Source organism: Rhinolophus sinicus, linkage group LG14 (genome assembly GCF_036562045.2).
Source record: "Rhinolophus sinicus isolate RSC01 linkage group LG14, ASM3656204v1, whole genome shotgun sequence".
NCBI classification, from domain to species: Eukaryota; Metazoa; Chordata; class Mammalia; order Chiroptera; family Rhinolophidae; genus Rhinolophus; species Rhinolophus sinicus.
Window position 1 is genome coordinate 12190248 of NC_133763.1, and position 23536 is coordinate 12213783.

Genomic DNA, 23536 nt, shown 5'->3' on the forward strand with positions numbered 1-23536 from the left:
GAATTAAAAAGGGTTCTAAGGACAATTTACAAGGAGAATGTGCCTCCAAACAGTTCACAGTTTTACTCCTGGCTCGCCGACACATGCTGCTTCAGAGGTGGATTCATTCAGGTCTGCAGTGAAGGGCCAGACTTCTCTCGGGCAGGTGTCATAAACCACGTGTGGTCTGCACAACTGGCCAGGAAACCGGTAATGACTGCTGCAGCCTGGCTTCAGAAAATGTAGATATCAACCAGTTTCTATTTTTAAAAGCCAAAACTTTTAAGAGTCAAAATAAAGGCAAGCCAGCCTCTTTGAAATTTTAGTTTCTATGGATACATTTTATTTAACACAAAGAGGGGTGTGTGAAGCCTTCCTCTGTTATTAATAATAGTTTAAAAGGCAATATGTAGAAATTAAAAATATATTCACAAAGGCTGTAGCTTCTGTGGGCATGCATTTGATATGCAAACAGAACTAACTTTACACGACCTATGAAGGCTATTATCTTAGGAATCTAAATTTTGTTCAAATAGAAACAATTTTTGAAATATTTTCTTGCTAAGCTGGTTTCTCTATCTAGGGAGAAGGAGAGCAAATGATTCTAAATATGTTTATGGTTAAGGAGAGATGATGAAAGGGATAGCTTTTAAAGCACCTAAGTCCTAGTTGATGACAAGTTTCTTTTTATTTCTAAATTGAAAATAAAAATTAAGTGAGAGCATTCCTTAGGGCTGACACTCAGTCAGCCACTTGCCAACTATGTCTTGAAACAAGTTCTTAATCTTCCTGAGAAACAAGATGGTAAGAGTACTCAGTACACGTGGCTGTTTCAAGGCCTAACAACAACAATGTACATACAAGAGCTTTCCATAATTCAGTGGTATTATTTTTATCACCTAAAATCAGTCCATTCTCCTGCCCATCTCTGCCTGAAAAGCTTCCCAGTCTCCCAGTTACTCCTGAGGGAATAACACGGAGGACATGTCTCACTCACCAGGATGACGTTTTTAAAATCCCTGACATTTGGGGGAAAACCCTTAACCTTACGCTTCTGATCCCTCCAACATACACTCCTCAGTTTATCGCAAACCATATATTTGTTAGAGAACAAGAAATAACATCTTCTTCATCAGCCCTAACTAATTCATCGTAAAGCTGCATGTAGGTCACCTCCTAGACTTAGCTTGAATTGATCCTTTTTTCTTTTTCCCCAAAGCTTCTACCTGAGTCCAAGGTACCATCAACTCGCACGTCTTACAAACAAAGTTAATCATTATGCCACTCCAAAATACCACTGGGAAAATCAGATTTTGTCAGGTTTTTGTTGTTATTGTTGCTGTTGTTTTTTTAATTGCATCCAACTCACATCCTCCTTTCTGGTCCAGGCCATATGCCAATTTTTCATTGATAAGATCCGTCTCATGTCTATATATTTGCCTTCACTTATGGTATCTCTCTTTACTTGAGTGCCATCTCTCTTCCTCTTCACCCTGACAAATCTTTCCAGCTTATAGCCGCTAGCATTTGCTCACTATTTGATCCATAACACTTCCTCGTTGCCTGAAATGCTATAGTCCTTGGAATGAGATCCATACTGTTTATGATAAAAGCTGTGTAGCACAGTGTCAATACAGGCAAACAAGCAACAAGCAACAACCAGCGTTAGAATGCAAGGGAGCAAGGTTAAATTCCACTGCTGTTCCCAGCTGTGTGCCTTTGGGCAAGTTAATTGACCCCTCTGAGCTTCAGTCACTTCATCAATGAAATGAATGTCTCAAATCACTGTGTTGATAAGAAGATATAACATATACATACTGTAAAAGATCTCACGCAATGCTTGATACTTGGAGCAGACTACCACGAACTGTTTGTGTGCTGCATAACTCCAGAGAGTACCCTCATATAGATCAGGGTGTGGGGTGCCAGCATGTCCAAACATTCATGGCGGCACCTCCTAGTAGGTTTTGTAGTCAGTGTATTATTACTTATGTCATGGATTTTGACCTTTCTTCCCAAGTAGATTGTGAGTATGGGAGGGCAGGCATTGTTAGGTAACTGACTAAAGAAAGTCCCTACTGCCTTCATACAAGGTATGCATTTAGTAAATATTTCCCTATTCTTCCTGCCCCATCCTGCAACAGCATTGCTTTTGTGAAACTGAGTCTGTGACCTACACCATTGCCTTTCATTAAAGAGTGCATTAAAAATATCTGCCACATAAAACAAATTGCTGCTTCTTTTGCAGGGATATGTTCATGGGTACTGCCCTGCCATTTCCTGGCATTGCCTCTTTGAAATCCAGTATGAAAGATTTTAGAACTCAGTCCAAGAAAAACTTGGCTTCTCTTAACATGTATATAACCCAGGGGTGCTGATAAATATGTAACAGACTGTGTTTCCCTTTTATTTTGGCCACCAGGAAGCTGAAGTCCAAATATAATATTCTACTTCAGCAACTATTAGGTTGGTGCACAAGTAATTGTGGTTTAATAGAGTCTTAGGACCTGTTACCTATGACTCTTTTTCCCCGGTGGCCTATAGCACCTATTCTAACATAGATTTACCTATAAATTTACTTGCTAATTTCCCTTCAGTTTCCATCTTTCCATCTTCCTTTTAATAATAAAATTCCCTGAGTTTTAGTTGGGCACACGGACGCCCAGATTGAGACTACATTTCCCAGCCACTCTTCACTAAATGACTAACAGGATATGAACAGGAGTGATGTGTACAACTTCTGGGTGATGCCTTCAAAAGGTACATGTTTACTCTCCGCTTGCTCTTTCCCCTTCTGAGAGGCTAGAACTTAGACATGGTGGTGATGAGCAAACTTTGACCTTGCAGAAGAGGGCAATATCCTAGGGGAGAGAGCAAAAATATAGACGGATTCCTAGAAGACAGTCAAGCCCCACCCCACTGGATGGACTCCTATCAGGTTTGACTTCCATGTGAGTGAGAAATAACTTTCTGTCTTTTTAAGCCTGTGTTATTTTGGTCCTTCTTATCACGGCTGAATCAATACCATGCCTAATATGCCCTGAGCCTAATGTTTTATTTTTATTTATATAATGTACCTTTGTCCATGTATATTTCTTTAAGCTACTTCCACTGCTATTGTTGTATGAATGGAGAGAAGAAAGTGCAAAGAAAATCAAAATAATAAAAGAAAATGACACACGTACAGTGACAAGTTTGACAACCAGAATCTGCCTGAACTCCTATCACACCTCATACAGATCCATTTCCGAAGTAGAATGTTTCTTTTCACAATGTGTTCAAAAGGGGACTATTATTTTGCGTTTGTGTAGAGCTCTTAATTTTTACTTCAAAGCACTGTCACATCTTACAGAGACGGGCGAAGTAAAAAGAAACTCTTTTGTCCTTCAACTTCAACAAGGCATAGCCATGAAATCTTTCCCAAACTCAAATAGGCGGAGTAAACTCAACAACCATGGAAAGAGGATGTGACGGTTAACCAGTGATCTTGAATATCATTTTCTTCAAGTAAGTGGACTTATAAAAAATTACAATAACAATGTATAGTCAACTTAACAAGCCAAACATTAAAGGAAGTGCTTAAAGGAAGACATAGTGACTCTCGTCCCCTTGTCCCATTCTACCTGAGGTACCTAATGTCGAGGCCCCTTGGGTATCCATACATTCACGCATTTCCCTCGTCTTATGCAGACCTACCTGGACATATAGGGGTTATCACTTATGTAGTTAGTATATCAGGAACATAAAACATATACAGTTAACTCACATCGATAAACATTGAGATAAATAACATTTCCTAGTATGGGTGTGGCAAATTTTAAGCAACCAGCCTCATTTTGAGGGAAATAATTGAATTAGCTAGTCGCCCACTGCTATAAATAGAAAAAATTAAAACCTAATATATGTTTTGGAGATCAATTTCTATTGACTTTATCTCTAACATATATTCTCAAATCCATCTAATGTTCTCTGTCTCCCCTGTCTTAACGTAGTCCAAGCTCTGCATCGTCACCCAGACTATTGCAATAGCTGCCTACTTGTCTCTGTACCTCCATTCTTGCCCCCGGCAATCCCTTCCTACAGAGGAGCCAGCATGATCTTTTAAAAACCTAAACCTGATGAAGTCTTCTCCCTGTTTAAAAGCTTCCAATTGCTTCTCACTGATGTAAGAAGGAAATCCAAACTCCTTCAAGAGTTCCAGAAGGTACAAAGCTTCCCAGCTCTTCATACTGGCCCCTGCCTAAGCCTCCGACCTTATGCCTGGCTGTTCTCTCCCTCCCACTCTCGCCTTCTTTGTACTTCAGGGTCTCTTTACCAGCTGCACCTTCTACTGGGATGCTTCCCCCTCCAACTTAAATAGAGTGCTGCTTGTCATTCAGGTACAAGCTTTCTCAAAGAGGCTTTCTCTAGGCCCCAGTCGAAAGTTGCCATCTTGGCACTTCCCACCATATCTCCCGATTTTGATGTCCTCAAAATTCTTTTCAATATTTGGTTCCCCCCATTGAAGATATGTATTTGCTTCTTTGATGCTTCCCCCACTCAAATGTAAGCACCACGAGAGGACAAATTTTTTCTTTCGCTGCCGTATTCCTGGTACCAAGAATAGTGCCTGGCATATACAAGGTGCTTAATAAATATATCGAATGAATGAAACAATCAATTTAAAACAGCCTATGTTCTGTGTACTTTCTGATTGAGGGCTTTCTTTCCTATGTTGAAAGAAAAGGGAAAAAAGAACTGCAGAGTAATTTAAAAATTCGACTTCAGAATTAGGTGGCCTGGATGCAAATCCCAACTTTATCTTTTGCTAGTAAGTAATTTAATTACTTAAGCCTCAGTTGTAATATTATGTTTGGAAAATGTGGAATAATGACTTAGCTTACAGGTTTACAAAGGTCAAATGAGGTAATGGACTTAAAGACATTTTTTTTTATCTAAAATGTATACATGGGATCATTATTTCAATAAACTGGTACGTACATAAGCAAGAAAAATAGCAGGAATTGAATTAAATTTGTCATTTAAATAATAATTACATGCAACATATACACGTAGACCTATTTACCTTTTTATAACTGGAGATCCTCTGACATATGTGCTCAATTTTTTCACTGCAAACGGCACTGAATTTACTCTGCAGCTCAGTGGGAATCACTTCATTCAAAGAGTTAAGGCTGGTGCAGTTTTGTACAAAATGATCATCACTTTTAGCCAGGGCTTCAAGAATCTGTAGTGATACAGGCACACACACACACACACACACACATATACACACACACACACACACACACACAAAACAGAACAAAAAAATGAAACCTTTAAAATTAGCCAAATAAAATGTTCACAATTCCACAGCACAAGGTGACGTCCCCAGTGCTTTTTTTCAGCTGCCTGGGATTTCTACGTTCAGTAAAACCCCGGCAATGAAGGGACTTGTGTGTTTGTAATGGCATGTTTTACCTTCTGCTGTCCATAAAAGGCTTCCCGAGGGGGGGGGGGGGACTTCAAAGACCCCTGGCTGGATACATCAGCACACTCTCATGTGGGAACACAGTGCCTCTATTTTAGTCAGAGTTACTCAGAACATTTTTGTGTGTGTGTCCATTTGATAGAACAAAAACTAAGGGAAGCCAATAGAATAGCTTCCTTACTTGCTACTGAGAGTCCAGTACAGAGAGTGCATTTAACAAATGTTTGTTGAAGGAATGAATAAAGGAGTTCTCTTGCTAAAGTAACAATCAATATTACTTGCAGCGTGTGAGCTCTGATGAAAGCATCAGACAAAAGCATCCTATGGTGCATTCAATTAGTAAATCCTTTTGGCTATTTTAATCAATTGTAAGGCTGTGTGTGTGTGTGTGTGTGTGTGTGTGTGTGCACCCTGGTTCACATCACTTCTCAGGGTTTAATACTATAAGCAGATATCAGAGATAGTCACACGTAAAATGTGGACCAAATGCACACTGAGCATAGAGCATATCTACACACCCCTGTAGGAATTTGGTTAAATTTTCTTTTTGTGTTATGAGAATTACCAGTGAATTGAAAATTATTTATCCGTCATTTATATGTAGCATTTATGACTGTTCTAAGATCACAACGACTGATTTACATCTTTACATGACATTTTTATATTAATAATATTTTGTGAGCAATGTATAGGTGCTATGTTTATCTGAGTTCCCTCACTACCTCCATTTCCTTGTCTTGCAGAATATGAAATGTGAGTCCTTTATTTAATCACTAGTCTTGAAATTAGAGCTCCCTTTATCATTAGCAGTGTGATCTTGGTTAAATTTCTTAATTTCTTTGACTTTCTTTTCTTCGTGTGTGAAATGGAAATACTTGGAATACTAATTTATACAGTTGTCAGGTACAAAATAACCCATGTGATTTTTCAAATTTGAAACAGCTAGAAAACAAGGCCAAATAATTACAATAACTTGGTCACAAACTCTTTCCCACCATGTATCTGTAATGGTACAATGTCATCAGAATGGTGGGATTTTTTTTTTAAGTTGACTTTCAGACCATAAAACAAAAACATAAAGTAATAATTTTTTATATTTCTATATTATTTTCTCTCACTAGAATTTTTAAAAGTACAGGGTATAAATGCTCAGTCCATCTCAACGACACATATTTGAAACAAAAATTGAGATGAAAAAATAAAGGTAGCAAATCTATATGTCATATTTCTTACTTGTAATACCTGAGGGTTCACAGGGTGATATGAAAGCTGACAAAACACTACCATTCTGACCTGTGGAGGGTCCCATGGGGGTTTGATCGATTTCCCTACCTGGTTTAGCCATTTGGTTGAAGACTCGCTGCCTCCCTCCCTGCCTTGCTTTAGTCTGAAGACTAAGAATTATATAAATGTCTGAGGATCTATTCACAAATGATCTCTAAGGTTCGTGAAATTTTATGACATAAACTTCAGACTTGCAGAATTTGAAATTTCTCATAAAGTATTTCATGACTTCAAATACTCTTCAGAGGATTATGTACAGTAGAAAAAAGCACTGCCTGTCGTGAAAACCATCTGAAATGTACACATGATATGAAATTAACAAACATAGAGAACTTAACTAAATGCAGAGAAGACTCTGCCAAATCAATTAACACTCGCCTGGGCTCGAGTCCCATCGAACGTAACACTGTGCCCCAAAAGAGATCAATAAAAAGGAAGACTGTACACATACTGAGTAATGGGAGAAAAAAAGAAACCGAAAAGGAGTTGAACGGGCTGACAGCTGAAACATACACGGCTGCTGACATTTTTTAAGGTGGGGGATAGGGAGGGGTTCAGTTTATTTCCCAGGGTCATTCAGACCTTGGCAGTGAGGCTGAAGAAACCTTTGGGCTCGATCATCTTCTCGACCACGTTGCACTTTATCCCAGCTGTGCTGTCATACTCATATACGACCCCGTATTCCAGGTGGACGTTATCCACTGTCAGACTCACATGCTCCTTCTTTCCGTCGATGATAGCCATGGTGTTGAACTTGTCGATTACCTCTGGAATGGACGCAATTTTCAGGCAGCAGAAACATGTAGGGTCTGTTAGTCTTTTCAAATACTTTGAATGTCTTTGAATGATTTTTAAACAGTTCTTTAAAGGATGGCTACATCGGAGGTGCTAAGTAAAGCATTTATCCTTGTTCACATGTTTTAAAAATAAGAACATTTTAAAAATCATGCTTGAGTGATACAAATCTCACCACTCTAACATGACTGGTCTTATCTTTGCACATTCACTTAGATCTATGGGCCATATGTACGCCTATTTATACCAATATAAACATCATACATACAATTTTATATTTTCTCATTAAAAGCATGCATGAATTACAGTCAGCATTCTTAAAACAGTCTTAAACATTGGATGGGTATTTTCTTTAAGGAGAATAAATACATGAAGCTGTATTGAAGAAGCAGAAAGGAGATGCAGTAATCCTTTTTTCAACAGAAAGGGTGCCTGAATTTTCCCAAACAGCATCTTCCGGAGAAAGCTCATTGAGAAAATTTGTCACCATTCACTATAATAACATTCCCATCTGAAATGTCTTCTTATAAGTTTTGGTCTACTGGTATTAAAAACAAAAACAAACAAACAACAACAAAAAAAACACTACAATCTTAGGAAGAAACTGTGGAGAAATCTAACAGTAAATATCAAATAAGCAAAAATAGAATATTAGTTAATTTTTTAAAAAGTCCTAGAACAGCAGAAACAGCAAATACAAAATAGGCAGAAGCAGAATGATGGCTTACCTTAAAATAATTAAGTCCCAGAATTGCTAGAAATCCATTTCCAGAGCATCCCATCAACCCACGCCACCTTTCATTGTGGCACCAACAACAATTAGCAAAAACTAACTCTGCCTAAGAGATAAATGCCTCGGGATGAGGTCCTGAGACTCATCCTGGTTTAAATAAATAAGAGAGTTGATTTATCCTAACAAGCTTGCTGCTCCAGGGAGGTTGAATATTTCTACTACTGTCCCAGGACTGAGCGGATCCTACCAAGTGGCCTTCCAAGATTGGAGGAAAATCAGCTTTTCCTAAGTACGCCCTATGAGCAGTGTGTGGAGGGAATTTTCCAGCTGTCCTGTATTGGAAGAACCCAAAACTACAATAAAAATGTACAGAGACATCCACCAAATATATGAGTGGAAAAATACCAGGAAAATGGAAGCGAGGATTCAGGGACTTCTGTGAAAAAGTTCTGAAACCATAATTCAAGACATTTGTCAAATGCAAGCATAAATGTAATTGCCTCAGTCCCTTCACCCTTGGCAAAGAAGCCACTGACTACCGCCATCTCCTGATTTGCCTCACTGAGAAAACAAAATCATCGGCGTTCTTATCAAAAGCCCTCTCTCTCTTTCTCATTTCACATTATTCGTTTGCCTCTTTCATTACTTTCGATGTGAGAATACTTGAATCAAGAAAGGATTTTCAAAGAAACTATAGACCTTCTAAACTATGGCTTCTCAAATATTACTGTGCTACAGATCAGATCTTGTTAAAAGGGAGATTCTGGCTCAGCAGATCTGGGGTGGGGCTGAGGTTCTGCATCTCTGTCTCGGTCCAGGGGGTGCTGCCGCTGCTGCTGTAAGACCACACTGTTGTAGGAAGGTCTACACTACAACTAAACTCAAAACAAGGAAGCACTTTATAACTTGGGTTTCAAGCCTCATTCTACCACTCACTCGCGTGGGCAACTCCCTTACCCTACACAGGGCTCAGTCTCTTCCCCCATAAAATGAGGATGATAAGAATCACATGTTTATGAGAGTTTCTTTTTTGATGACTTTATGACGTAATCTATGCAAAATACTTAATAGGGTGACTAACAATGTGCGGTAGCTATTACGTTAGTTATTAGCTAGTGTTCTACATTTGTCATGACATCTGTGGGTGACGCTGAGTGAAGAAAGTGGCTTGAATATATAAGATGTTCAATAATTGGGACAAGGCACAGGTACATTGAAAAGAATACTATAAACAAATGAGGAGAAAAAGAAGGAGCCCACCTTCTACTTTGCAGTCAAAAGCGTCCCCTGCATCATCTCCAGGGGGTTTGGAGTTCGACTTTTGAAGGTCTTCTTGTGCGCTCTCAATGCTATTATAAACCCATTGGATGGAATCTTGCTGGAAATGAGGAAGGGAAAAAAGAACCTCAGAGGCATTAGGGTTTGCTAAAATGCATGTCCATTTCATAAGCCTGCTTCGGAAGGAGAATGGACCATCTCATTTATCCTTCTAGTTGGTTTAAAAATAATAAAATTTGAAACAGAAAGAAAATCGACATCAGAAAGTCAATGGCAACTGTCTTGTTTAACAACTGACTTTATGAAGCTTGAAATTTTATCTCCCAAAGAGTTGTTCTTAAATAAGATGGATTTCCCAAATGTCTTACTTAATTGACTCATGCATATTTTAAATGAATTATGTATTTAAATAAGTGAATGTTAGATGGACAGTTTTCCAAAGAAACAATCATCTATAATTGTGCAATTTAAATGCTCTCCTAAGAGTCACTGATATTTTAATACACTTAATGCATTTTTTGAATCAAATCAATAAAAAAATTGGATGAACATCTTCCATCTCACTGGGTTCCCAAGTGATGTAACTACCTTTTAATCTTTCCATGTCATAAATCACCCTATATTTTAATTGAAAGAGCAGTTCCAGTCTTATTCGGATAAATGAGAGATGAAATGGCTACTAAGTAAATGCGTTCACGATTGCATTACTTTTATACTTTTCCTCCGTAAGATGATAAATTGAGTTGCACCACTGAAGTGTGATATAATTTGTATTTTCATTTTTCTCTTGTATTATTAACTTCTCCGTTGTGTTTAATTATTATATTGCTACACATCATTAAAATGCTAGCTACCATTTCCTCATTCACATACATCTTGGTAACCTGTTTTGCCTCCAATGAACCACTTCTCCCTGTATCCATACTTTTATGTAGTTCCTTTCAAAACTGACCCTGGGCTTGGTCATGTGATCTGAATTTCCCAAAGGGATATTAGCCAGCAGGATGTAAATAGAGAGTTGATCACTTGTAATATCCCCTCTTGAAATCCAGACACCATGCAGAAAGGAAAATCCATTTATTGTTTTTCTTAATAATTTTACTGACGAACACCTCTCCAAGAAGGCAGGTAGGGAAAATGAAAAGGAATAAAATGCAAATCCATTTGGTTACTTATTAAAATTCTGATAGGAGGGGAAAGCTATGACAATTTCAGAAGTGTCCTTTTTAAAAATTCATTCAATAACACAGTTCAATAAATATTTATTAAACTACTTACTATCAACAAGAATAACCCATGCGTGTGTGTGTGTGTGAATTCTAATTTGCTATTCTAGTTTGACCTTATGAGTAAGCAAAATTGATGAGCTATTTCTTGTAGGTTTGGTATTTTGCAGGGTATCAGTCCTGGCCTATGAGAAAACAGCCATTCATCTTTCTGGTTTGGACACAAAGCCATATTCTCAAATCCAGAAGAAAGTCTTTCACTGTGCATGACAGAAAAAATACAAAGCCTTTCCTTTAAACTCTTTTGCATTTAAAGTCTTTTTTGCATTTAGTTGATTGAGAGAATTTTCTCCTATAGTTCAATACTCAATTGTCCCTCATGAGATAATTAAGTTTTGCTTATAAATTAGGATTGTCATTTTATTTTTCTATGGCACTTTGAAATTTGGATCCGAGGACAGTGCTTAAAATTTTAAATGACAAACACATTTTGGTATTTCCCTTTCAGGGCTAAGTTCAATAACCTAAATAAATATATCTAAATATCAATCACAGACCCTATAAAATAACTATTAAAAAATTCTAATAATAAACATTGTAAGCATTTATAATGCATATACACAGACAGGATGACCATTATATATTCTAACGCAATCACGAGGGTCAAGAAAATTTGATAAACAGTTAGTTCTTTGAAAACTTATATCACAATAAAAATGAAAATACCCCAGAGCACTTTTTAAACAGATGATAATACTGCAACAATCAAATGTAACCATTTAAGCATAATCAGTTACACTAATTATGCAGACAAAGCAATCGTGATGAGATTTACAATGCTGTGCATACATGTGAACCTGGAAGTAGAAACCATGGACATCTGCGGTGGGATCCTATCTTATCCCCTGGGGTTTCTATGCAAGCACACCGTTTGATCTGGATAAGCTGAGAGGTGGCTTACCTTCATTGGTCTCCTGTATTTCCGGCAGGCTGTGACATGTGCAATAACACTGGCATGTGTCTCTTTGCTGACATTGATCCCATTTACTTTGATAATACACTGTCCGGGGTGGAGACCGGCCGCTGCAGCCACAGTTCCTTGAAAGGCAAAGGAGAAAATTGCCAAAAACTAATTTTTGAAATAATATGTAAAGTTGTATCACATATGCAATAAGAAAAGCAACTTTTCATATAGAAAGACTTAGGTAGCACTGTGTTTTTGATAGATTTGGATCTGAGAGCAATACCCTCTCAAAATTTTTAACAGGCCTTTCAAACTGCGATTAACAGAATATCTTCTCACCTCCCTAAGAATTAGTTTAAAGGGATACTACAAAGTAACTTTTACAATGCTAATTGATTATGTGCCCTTTCAAATGTCTGCTCAATCTCATTTTCTAAATATGCACGTGTAATGGCAAAACGAAAAAGCCAGAAACATATGCCTTAATTATCGTTCTTTAGTTTAAAAAATATCTAAAAATTAAAACAGTATTTACTTCCATTTCTTAAAATGCCAATAATTAAATTCTTAAAACAAAAATCAAGTCAATTAGCAACTACAAGTAGACTGGATTTGCTAAGAAAAATAAGAGTTCAGGATATGTACAAAGGGTCAGGAACCAGAGAATTGGTGAAGAATAAAATTAATCAGATAATATCAACTATCCATTTATTTGCATACATATAAACTTAAATATGGAAGTGGCATATCCTAACCTGTGAATTAAGATTTTCAGAACCTCCCAACCACTATTATTTGATATTCTGAGCAAATCAACATTTACAAAGTACCATTAATACAATGAATATAATTAACATAAATTACTATAAAGCTTATCATAAGGATGCTAGAAGAGCCTTGCTTTATAAGCAATTTCTCCCATGAAGGAGTCATGAAACTTTTTAAAGAACATAACTTATACTCAAGAAGAGTAGGTATATTTTCTTCTCACTAAAATTCACTCCCAGGAATATTAAGTGGTTTTCCTGTATTGAACTAGATCTTGGTGGAGAGAGGGACATTCCCAACAGAAAGAAAGCTTGCATAACCCAGACTCAGGAAATTAACCTGCACATTTGGGAACATATAAGCCATTGGTGCGAGCTTAGAATGGGAGTGGGTGAAGGAAATACTTGACAGCAGAGCACAGCTGGGATTTGAAGACCTTACGTGCTTCGTGGGAAGTCCCAAGAGTCTGAACCTTACTATATGGAAGAGGAAAAACATTTAAGACTTTTAACCAGAGAAGTGACATGATTCCCCCCAAAGAGAGGTTGGATCATTGTAGTTTAAGCCAAGAAATAAAAATCACAGCACCTACTGCAATTTTCTAGGCTAGAACTAAGATAGCATTAGTTATAAAGGGGAAAACGAGCAAGTATTTGATGTTTGATGGTGGCGTTTATGTAGAGGCTACAGGATCCCTCTCTTGCCTTTAGACTCAGTGGCTGAGTTTCTGGAGTCATTTAAATAAAGAGAGAAGACAGACGGTAAAGCAGCTTCCAAGAATGGATGAAAAGTTCCATTGGGCGATAATACTGAGTTTTAAGGTGCCAAAGGGACAGTCAGGTGTATGTGTTTCATGAACAATTTGTTCGAGGCTATAGAACTCAGGAAAGAGATCTGGGCTGGAGATAGAGATTCCAAAATCCCCAGCAAAGAGGATCAACAAGGTTGCCTATGGAGAGCAAGAACGCAGAGAAGGGCAGGGAGTATCAACAGTTAAAATTTGGTCAACAGATGAAAAGAGCTGGCGGAGGAGGGGTTGGAAAAAAGTCTGAAAAGTGCCATCTCAGAAATCAAGAGATGAATGGTTTAAGCCATGGGCGTGGTCAGTTTAAACAAATGCCAGAGAAAGCTCAGTTAGGACAAGGATTATCAGTATCCAGTGTATCTCCCAGTTAAATCCAGGATAACGCTTACAAGACAGATTCTGGGGCTCTGGGGGGAAGGTGGGAAGGGGGGAAGGGATGTCTTAGAGCATTGGGCTAAAATTCAAACAGGAAGTGAGGAAGAGCGGGCCAAACCACAGGCCAGCATTTCAGGAAGTTTGGCTATGACAAAAATAAAAGTTATTAGAGCGTCATCCTGGAGCTGAGCTGCTCAGTCATTGCCATCCAAACACATCACGTGGGGATCTCATTAAAATATAGACTCTGACTCAGTATTTCCTGGGTGGGGCCTGAGATTCTGCAGAACCAGTTCCCAAGTGGCACTGATGGGGTAGGTCTGGGGACCACACTTTTATGAGTGGCAAGGATCTGAGGGGAAAACAAGGAAGAAGGAGAGGTTTTGTGCTTGCTGTTCTAGTTTAAGATGGTTTTGTTTCTTTGTTGATTTTAATGGGAAAGAATTGAACATGTTTATAACCTATAATCCACTAAGGGAAAAGGCTGAAAATTCTACAAGGGGGATATCTGATAGTGCAATACTCCAGAGGAGGTATCTGAATGGATGGGATCCAGAATATTTGTAGAAAATAGCTTTGAACTCCAGAAAAGAAAATAGAAGGCTTTTCCCTTTAGGATGGAGGAAAGTTGGTGATGGTGACAGAGCCAGCAACGTGTGTGCAGAAAAGGGTGTGGGGCGCTGAGGGCTTCCTACCTGGTAGCCGGAATTTGTCTGTGAGATAAAAAAGGAAACTCATCTTGGGAGATAGGAGGCCATTCTAAGAACAAAAAGAGGGAGCTAAACAGAGATACATAATATGATTGCTGAGTAGTAATACGGGTCCAGTAAAAACGTGGGATGACACGAATTCCATACCCATGATTATTTTTTTCTAGCTACTCAGGAGAAAGAACAAAGAAGGTGCTTAGGTTGATCTGGCCTGAATGCCCCTGAAATGAGGTGGCTTGGATGCACCCGAGGGGAAAGGATGAGAGGATCTTCATGATGCTGGCAAGAGTAACTGAAGTGGCCCACCATGAGGATAAATCTAGCTAAGGAAGGAAGTGGAGTCTTGAGGGGTGTAACTGACCAGGAAGAAAAGAGAAGGGTCCAAAGAATGGCGGTTCCAAGGGAATTGAAAAACAACTTAAGCATATCAAAGTGATAAGAAACCAAAATAAAAGATTGTAGTCAGAAATTGGCAGATTGGAATTTTAGGTTCCAAAGGTGAAATTCCAGTTATTGACTCACTGTAGCGTGTGGCCATAGAAGGGCTGAAGAACAAAAACGGAAAAGAAGTTTCTTTTTTTTTTTCATGGCAAAATTATAGTGCAAAAACAAACCACAGAATAATATCTTTTCATTTAATACTATACATCTGAAAGGAAACGCACATGAGTGTTTCTGACTTCTGCGCTTCAGAAGCAAACAGCATAGTGACCAGATTTGCGCCTAGCCTAAGTTACAAAGACGGAACCTTGCTCTTTAAATAATATTATAATAGGAAAAGAAGTACAACTTGATTCAATCAGGTTTTCAGTACTCATTTTGATAGTACTAATAATGTGACTTACTCCTTTTTGCTCTAGGAAAAATGAAGATATTTGATGTATCAAATATCCCATTGCAGTATGAAATATATCCCCCTTCAGTTTTATAATATTAATGAGTTGTTGGAAAGTTTTTAAACGTTGACTAATCTATGTGTTAAAAATCTAAATGAAAAGACAAGTTTTTGAAACAAGATTCATTTTTATCATATGCATACGAATGAAGGCAGCTTTATAATCTAATGAAGGTCTAGCAAGTGCGTTCTTGATCAATTTGATTCTGATAGCAATGCCTTCTCAAGATCTCCCCGTCTAATGTTTGTGTGATCACATTAAAATGCTTTATATCTTAGTAAGTAAAGCACGTATGCTTCTTGATAAAATAAGCACAAATCCTCTTAGGCTTATAGTGACACTTCTTGCTATAGTACCAAGTTATTTACTATGTTTGGCAAAGTGGGATGTACAGTTATTCCCTTAAATCGTTATGATTGTTAATATAAAATTTAAAAATACATATGATAGATAATAAGAGACATCAGTTGCTGATTTGCCCATAAAAGAACAAGAATAAAATACAAACATAAGTTTTTAGTCATTGAAATTATTTAATGTAAAATGTGTTGTATTTTTATAAAATACATGGTTTATAGGAATACTTGAAGTAACCATGCAGCAATACGCAGTAAATCATACAGATCATTCTTAAACCTTAAAACTACATCTTTGAATTACTGACAAAAATAAAATTATTTGCCATCAAAGAAAAATACAAATAGATGACCTTAAAATTGTTATATCCTTTGGCTTAACTGAAGCATGCAGAAGAGTGATTTGGGAAGGCATCATCTGCTTACAAATTTTTAACAATGATACATATGCCTTCCAATTTTCAAGAATTTTAAAAGATTTTAAGAATGTACTACCAATGAGCTAATACAGTGAAAAAGTGATGGAGAAAATTCATAACAACACGATTATGCATTTTAAACATCTTCTCGCTCAGCAAAGAATATCAGAATATGCTGGAAAGCTGTTTCCCACACAGACTGAATTTCTCACCTCTTCCTACCGCATGCACGATCGATGGGCCATATCCTCGGATCTGGAATCCAAGTCCCTCAGCTGAATCTGGGATTTTCACTGTCCTAAAATCAATCAGAAAATAAGGTAGTATGACTAATTTTTAAACACCACAATTGGTTAAAGCAATAGGCTGTCTACATCTTTATTCCTCCTTTCAACAAATTTGTATTGAGGATCTACCATGTGAAAGACACTGGGCTAGAAACCCTTGAAGGAGACATCCTGGCGTGTGCCCTCATAGAGGAATGTAGCAGGCAGGCAATCCAGAGTTCTTTACTTGAACTTAGGGATTGGATAGTATATCCTGAACCAGGAACAGGCTGTGGGCTCAGACAAACCTAGCTCTGAATCCTCAGTTAGTCATTTGATAGTTAGATTATTTGGATGAGCTCCTTAATTCCTCTGAGCCTGAGTGTCCAGAAAGATGTGATGGTCAAACTGACTTTGCAGGGTGTAGGTGGTGATTAAAAGAGATACCTTCGATAAATTACCCTGCATTGTGCTATCAACTAGGTATGTATTTAACAAAACGAAGCTTCTCTCTTTAGTTTACTGGGACAAAGAAGTCATCAGGGCACTATGAACTTTCTTTGTTAAAATTAATATGAAAGAAACACAGAGTACATATATTTCTACCTGTTGGGAGCTTCATCAAAGAACACAACACAGAGCTCATTATAAAGAACAGATGCGTCAAACACTGCATCAAAGTAATTGAAGAGTATGATTAACTTTAGCATTTATTCAGTGGAATTTTAAAAGAATAATATATCAAAAGGTAGACCTGAATAAATAAAAAAAATATATATTTTCACTGAATCCACATGGAAAAGAAGATGAAGGGATGGAGAACTTGAGCGAGCCGTCATACACCAGGGAGGGATGTTCAATTTGGCACTAATAAATGAGCTACTCCAGAGAAGGAAGCCAGAAATCAGATAGCGATGATGAAAAGTGGAGACCAGGAGATCAGACGGAACATCAGAACAATAAAAAAGAGTATAATAAATTGCAGTAGAGAGTAAAGTCAAATGAACACAAAGCAATAAATTTTGATGGCTAGCCCTTGAGGCTCCAGAAACAAAAGTGTTTTCCACAAGCTGATGAATTCACCATGAAATAAATGTGGCAGCTCTTCAAGGGCACATTAGACAGGGTCTGAAGTTGGGGATAGCTGTGCTGATTGGCAGTTTCTGAAAGAGCTGTTGGAGCAGTTTGAGCAACACTGTGCCTAGAGAACGCTTGAGAAAGCCACATACTGCATGTAGAACTAAGGCAGAGGCTGCCGCTGCCATTTAAAATATAACCTAGGCAGGCCTTCAGGCATTGGGTGATAGAAATGCATGTGGTCTGTTCCAGGGACCCTTGAAAGTATTATATTATCAAAAATTAGGTTACACCCTACGAAGCGATCTGCACATTGGGGGGATGGAGGTCACAGAACGAATTCATTCTTTATCCTAATTAAATAATTTGGGTGTATAAAGTTATATCTGCTTTCTCTGAGTAGCACCGTGTTACTAAGTGTCTATCAAAGATACAAGTGAAAATGGACAATAGCTGACTAAGGAAAAGGGAATAAATACATTTTCTGAGCATTAAACAAAAAATAGAGGTATCTCATAGCTTCTACGTATTTTGAATGCAAGTTCACTTTTGCCAAAATGACTTAGAGCTTTCAAGCCATTGTCAATTATCATTATTTAGGATTGTAAACAATTCATAGTGGCTTCTCAACCCTTTCTACGTAATGTCTTCTATCCTTCTAATATTGCCATGGAAGGTGGACCGTACACTAATCTTCAAAAAGATTATTATAATTTTCTTAACAAAATTTGTACAAAAAACTATGAGATGCATTTGGTCATAATTTGGAGACTTTCTTCATAAAATGATCTTTGGAAAACACGTTTCTCCAATGGGAACACTATTAAAGGAAGAATTAAATATATTCGAAAGGAATGTTCTATTTCCTGTAGAAAGTAAGTGCACTAAATCATCTGTTACAAAGCAAAGCCTTCTGAAAAATCCCTTGATGTTATCAAGTATAAAATACAGCTAGATGCAAAAGAAAACATCCGTGTAGTATTTATCACTCATGTTTTTTTCTTTTTTACCCCAAACAGACTACTACATAAATTATAAGTAACTATTGTAAGAAAATGTGAGAGAGTGATTTATAGGAATCATACGTTAAAATGAGGACAGAAAGGAAAGGTTATAAATTTCAAACGGATTCAAACAAAAAGGGAAAAATGAATACCCCATCCCCAAAACTGTTTTGAAATACAAGGTAAAATAGGCTCTTGATGTAATAAAGAAGCAATTGGAAAAAAAATGAAATGAGAGAACAGTGAAGCATCATGAGAGTACACATTATGTGCTGAACGTGTCACTAAGTCCATTACAAACCTAGATTTATTTAATGCTCTTAGCAGCTCCGAGACATAGGCAATCCTATCCTCCCCATTTTCTTTTCTTTTTTTAATGGATGAGTGTGTTGAGGCAACACAATTAGCAAGCAAGTGGTGGAAGACAGGCTTAAACCTGGTCCAGGAATATCGGGTTCCAGATACTGTGCAACCAACACCAAGGGAAAAATTAAAGACCCAAGCGTCCATCCCTGCTCATCTAGGTACCAATTCTAGGACTGATGATTGGCCCCTTTCTATTTACTTTTGGAGCCAATGACTTCAAAGTCCTCTAACTGCTGGAATTTTTTTCCTCAGTAGACCAGTATTTGCAGGGTTAATTCTGGGGTGAGGGACCATGGGAGAGAGCCCTCATGTTCACTAATAATTGCTTTGGCGTCCTACTCCCTTATTCCTTTCCAGGCTGTCCTTTTCCTTTTAAATGTCCTCAGAGTGTCCAGAGGTGGACAGTGAGGTCAGCCTTATCCCAGATAGGGTTAGATTAAGCGGGAGGAGTAGGTCAAGACGTCATGATGCTTATTTGCTGCTCTCTAGCTCAAAGTCTTCCCCAATTACTAACATTAATGAGTCACACTCATGCTTTCAGACCCTTTGGTGGGCTGTTGGTAGCAGCTAAAGCATCTACCTTGATGACTTAACACTGCTGAATGTAGCCCATTACACTGAACTTCAACTCTGAAGGTAAATTCTAGGTGTATATAGTATGCTCCCCTGCTGGTATATATTAAGGCAGAGAAGAATACTATACATACTTGAATATTTTCATAAGTCATTAAAATAAACCTTTCTTATGAAGTGATACCTTTATTTATCTTAAAATAAATGAAGTTGCTTATTACCACTGATAAATTATAAAATGAAATTGTAAACAGTATTTTGATATGATCATAGCACATTAATACACTATGCTAAGCACTTGAAATGCATTATCTCGATTAATTGCTTAAACCAACGGAAACCTGATGAGGAACACGAGGCCATCAACGATTTGCAGAAGAAAAGCCAGTGTCTGCCAAATATAGCCATAATATCTTGTTAATTAAAAAAAAAAAAAAAGAAAAAAGATCATGAAGCATGATCCCATTTTATAAATAGATGATAGTATAGATATGTCAGTACTTAGAAAATTCAACGTGAAATTTCAAAAGAATAACTGATTATTTATGAATGCTATGGTAATAAGAAAAATGTCTTCCTTTAGAAAAATCTGTATTCTAAATTTCCTATAATGAACATGAGTTTTTTTTTCTAATCATAGGTAGACAGACAGACTGACATATTATTTAAAAGAATGGACATATTACTAAGTACACACAAGCATGAAAGCATCTTTGGCCACTCTTAATCCCATCTCCCATGAGCGTTTAATTACAAATGATGTCTAATCAACTCACAGCCATTGAAATTTTTAGAGCTGAATATGGAGGAATGTAGTTCTTTATTATCGAGTGTTCTATTAATTTTCATGACTTACTGTCAAACTCAGCCCAACCCAGACCAAAAAAAATTTGGGCAGCAAAAGGAAAGTATTATTTCTGCTGAATCTACCTAGCAAGCATTTTGTCATCATAAGCGATGTAGTTTTTCCCATCATCTAATGGCCGGTATTAGTGATGTTTCTGAGGTTTAAATGTTCCACGCAATGAGATGATTAATTCTAGGCATTTGCTTAACTTTTCCATTTTATTCACCTATGTAGATTTTTCTTTTTTTTTTTTTTTAAATCCCACATAAATCATACAACTTACTCCCTTGGCTTTGTGCTCACAAGAACTCTGAGAGGTTTTCTGCTGTTTAAGCATGATTTCAGGAAGCAATCCACTTCATTGAAAGGTCTCATAAAAACTAGGTCACCATTAATAGCAAAAATCTTTTTCCCAACTTCCATGCCAGCCATCTAAGAGAGAAGTAGCAAAAAACTCAAATTATATTTTAATCAGGAATCTATTTCTCATAGAATTAGAATCTGAAAAGGTCTAGAACGTACAGAGTTTGACATCTTAACACATCTACAATGTTTTCATACAACTTCACAACGCCGAACTGTGGGCGAGATAATAGTTATTCTCTCTGACCTAGTTTTAAATTGGATCACCCATCTTTACTGAACTTCTCCCCCTCCCTCCATGACTTGACATTGTACTCCTTTTTTGACCCTTTGTCCTGTTTTATTTTATAGTTCTTTTTCTTATTTCATCCGTTTAACTATAGTCAAACCCAGGTTAATTGTTTTGACTGTGTTTTCCATCTATGTCCAATTAACTCAGAGTTTCAATTTCAATATAGTCATAGATGACAACCAAATATGCATCGCTAGCCTAACAGAGCTTAAGTGTCTCCAGGGCAGGAGAGAAGAATGACCTGAACTCCAAGGAAGAGAGTTCCCACAAGCACAGACTGCAAAATGCAGAAAAGACAACAAAGAGGACATTATCTCTCCAGCCAATCTGGCCGCTCTTCTGAACCAACCCTACTGCCTATAAACTATAGGCTGCGTTTGGTTGCCAGATAAATGATGAAAACCTGGGAGAAGACATTTTATCAGTGGCACAATCAGAAGAAGCTATGCTCCAAGAACATCCTCTGAAAATGACTGCGAGAAACATTTCTTTGGCACAGAAGCTTACTAAAAGTAGTCATTTGTTGGCCAGGCCCTCTAACAGAGTATGAGTTGACCAGAGTTACTGGGTTTGACATTATGTGCTATACATAAAGCTTTGTTCTGCATGAACCTTTTTTTCAGTAAAAGACAGAGACCTGGGCATGAGGAGACAGGAGGATGGGCAACCATTCGCTACTGACTTTAAATAGATTCGAAGGTAAATGCCATGCTTCCTTCATTTTCATGTTCTTTATTAAAGATTTAAATATTGAGAAATTGAGAAGTTTGCTGGAGGATTAACGATCTTACAAGCCAGGCAGCAAGGTGAGAATACTTAAAAATCTCATAAACCTGGTACGCAACACTAGAAAGTAGGTGCCATGAGGGCAAGGAATTTTGTCTGCTTTGTTCCTTGCTGTGTTCCCAGAGCCTAGAACACTGCCTAGCATATAACAGGTACTAAATAAATATTTCTGAATGAATAAATTAATGAATGAATGAATGATCAGGAGATTTCTTTGTTTAAAGGGCTGGTGAGGTGAGAGAACATGAATTAGCATTAGCAAGTCAAACCATGTGCTTACGGATGGAAGTTGTATTTATATGACAATCAAGAGTGAAAAGAAAATAGAAGACACAGCCCTTGAATTAACTGATGGAAAAACTATCTGACATACATAAAACAATCTCACCCTACACAGTCTCCACAGGGTTCCAGGCTAGGCTCAGTAAACAAAGAAGTCCCTGGCACATGGAATGAACCATTTGGCCTCCTAGAGAGGTCAAGAAGTTCACTGCCAGAGATACCTCCACTACCTGCCCCTCCCCAACTATACCTGAATGCCCAGACATCAGCCCCTCTGTCACAAATCCCAAGAGTATTTGGTAGAACTTCAGAATAAGATTATTCAGAAACATTATTTTCAATAAAGATACTTAAAGGCTGACTATAATTTGTTTAGAACTTTTATATTTATATGTCATGGACAACAAATTTAAATAAAAATCTTAATTTACATTACCTCAGCATTAGACCCCTTCTCTACCAACTTAATTATTGGAACTTTATTTTTGTCTTCTAACCCAAAACCATAGCTGCCTTCATTGGATTTAATCTGAAAAGCAAAATATTAACATTATTAATAAAGCAAAAAGGAAAAAAAAGGTTGCAAATAAAACAGAATGCAATAACATGTATCACTATCAAATATGTTTATGTAATCCAGACGACTTACAGAACATACTAATGAACTTACCAGTAATGATTTAGCTATAACATTTTCCACAACTTTTAAATCATGTTTCATAAGTCGGTGTTTCATGTTGGATCCTTCCATTTCCTCATCCGCAAAAAAACGAAAAAGTAGGGGTTCATCTTTGAATTCGCTTTTTTCAAGGACTATGGAAACCAAGAGAGACTCAAATTGTTTCAGTTAATCCAAAAATCAAACTCTTTGTCCATATTGATAGACACTCAGTAAATTGACACCAGTACCATGATTTCAATTTTATACTCATAGTACTTAGTTATAAATATCCCTGATGTTTTTCTATTTCTTTCCATAATTTCAAGCCCTGTTTCTTTTAAATCACTGTTATATAACGGATTCTGAATTTTTAATAGAATTGTATTTTTTCATTAACTTTTTTATACTTAACCAAGTCTTTCACTTCCCAGATTAAAACCTGCATTTAAATAAAGATTACATTGAATCAAAAAATATACAATCCAACACAAAACCTACAGTGTCTTTTATTTGTAGCAAACATTTTAAGTATGTTTTTAATATCATGCACAATTATGGGAAAATTCAAATGGGTTAACTGTTGTCTTTATATGTGTGAGTAATTCCCATTGTGGTCATTTTGTTCTGACACTTGAAACTAGAACTATGTCTTCTGGGTGAAATGCGATTTTAGTTTCCACTAATTCCTAGTTCTTTTCTGTTTAAAAGCATTATTTTCAAATAAACTTATTTCTGCAAAGGTCAGTTTTTTCCCTTAACATTAATATTTTCCCCCAAATCCCTAAGATTCTTAGCATGTCCTAATGATACAAGGTTCACATGTATAAGCCCTTTTTAAAACAAGGCTTAATACTGGTAGAAAGAATTTTTATTCAGTGAGATCCTGACAGCAGTTAAAATGTGTTCAAAGCAACATCTTCTCTATTTCCATTTATCTTTCCACAGTTCCTTGAAGAGTACT

General features: G+C 37.1%; 1 protein-coding gene across 1 annotated transcript in view; it reads right to left on the bottom strand.

The window, feature by feature from the left end:
* Positions 1 to 23536, bottom strand: part of PREX2 (phosphatidylinositol-3,4,5-trisphosphate dependent Rac exchange factor 2) — a 232990-nt gene that overhangs the window by 96192 nt on the left and 113262 nt on the right. Inside the window, exons 16-23 of the mRNA XM_019726246.2 lie at positions 22585 to 22727; positions 22351 to 22443; positions 20475 to 20623; positions 16271 to 16356; positions 11727 to 11863; positions 9522 to 9639; positions 7316 to 7500; positions 5045 to 5206 (exon numbers count right to left, since the gene is read on the bottom strand). Coding sequence (XP_019581805.2) covers positions 5045 to 5206; positions 7316 to 7500; positions 9522 to 9639; positions 11727 to 11863; positions 16271 to 16356; positions 20475 to 20623; positions 22351 to 22443; positions 22585 to 22727 — 1073 coding nt within the window. The remainder of the gene's footprint in view (positions 1 to 5044; positions 5207 to 7315; positions 7501 to 9521; positions 9640 to 11726; positions 11864 to 16270; positions 16357 to 20474; positions 20624 to 22350; positions 22444 to 22584; positions 22728 to 23536) is intronic.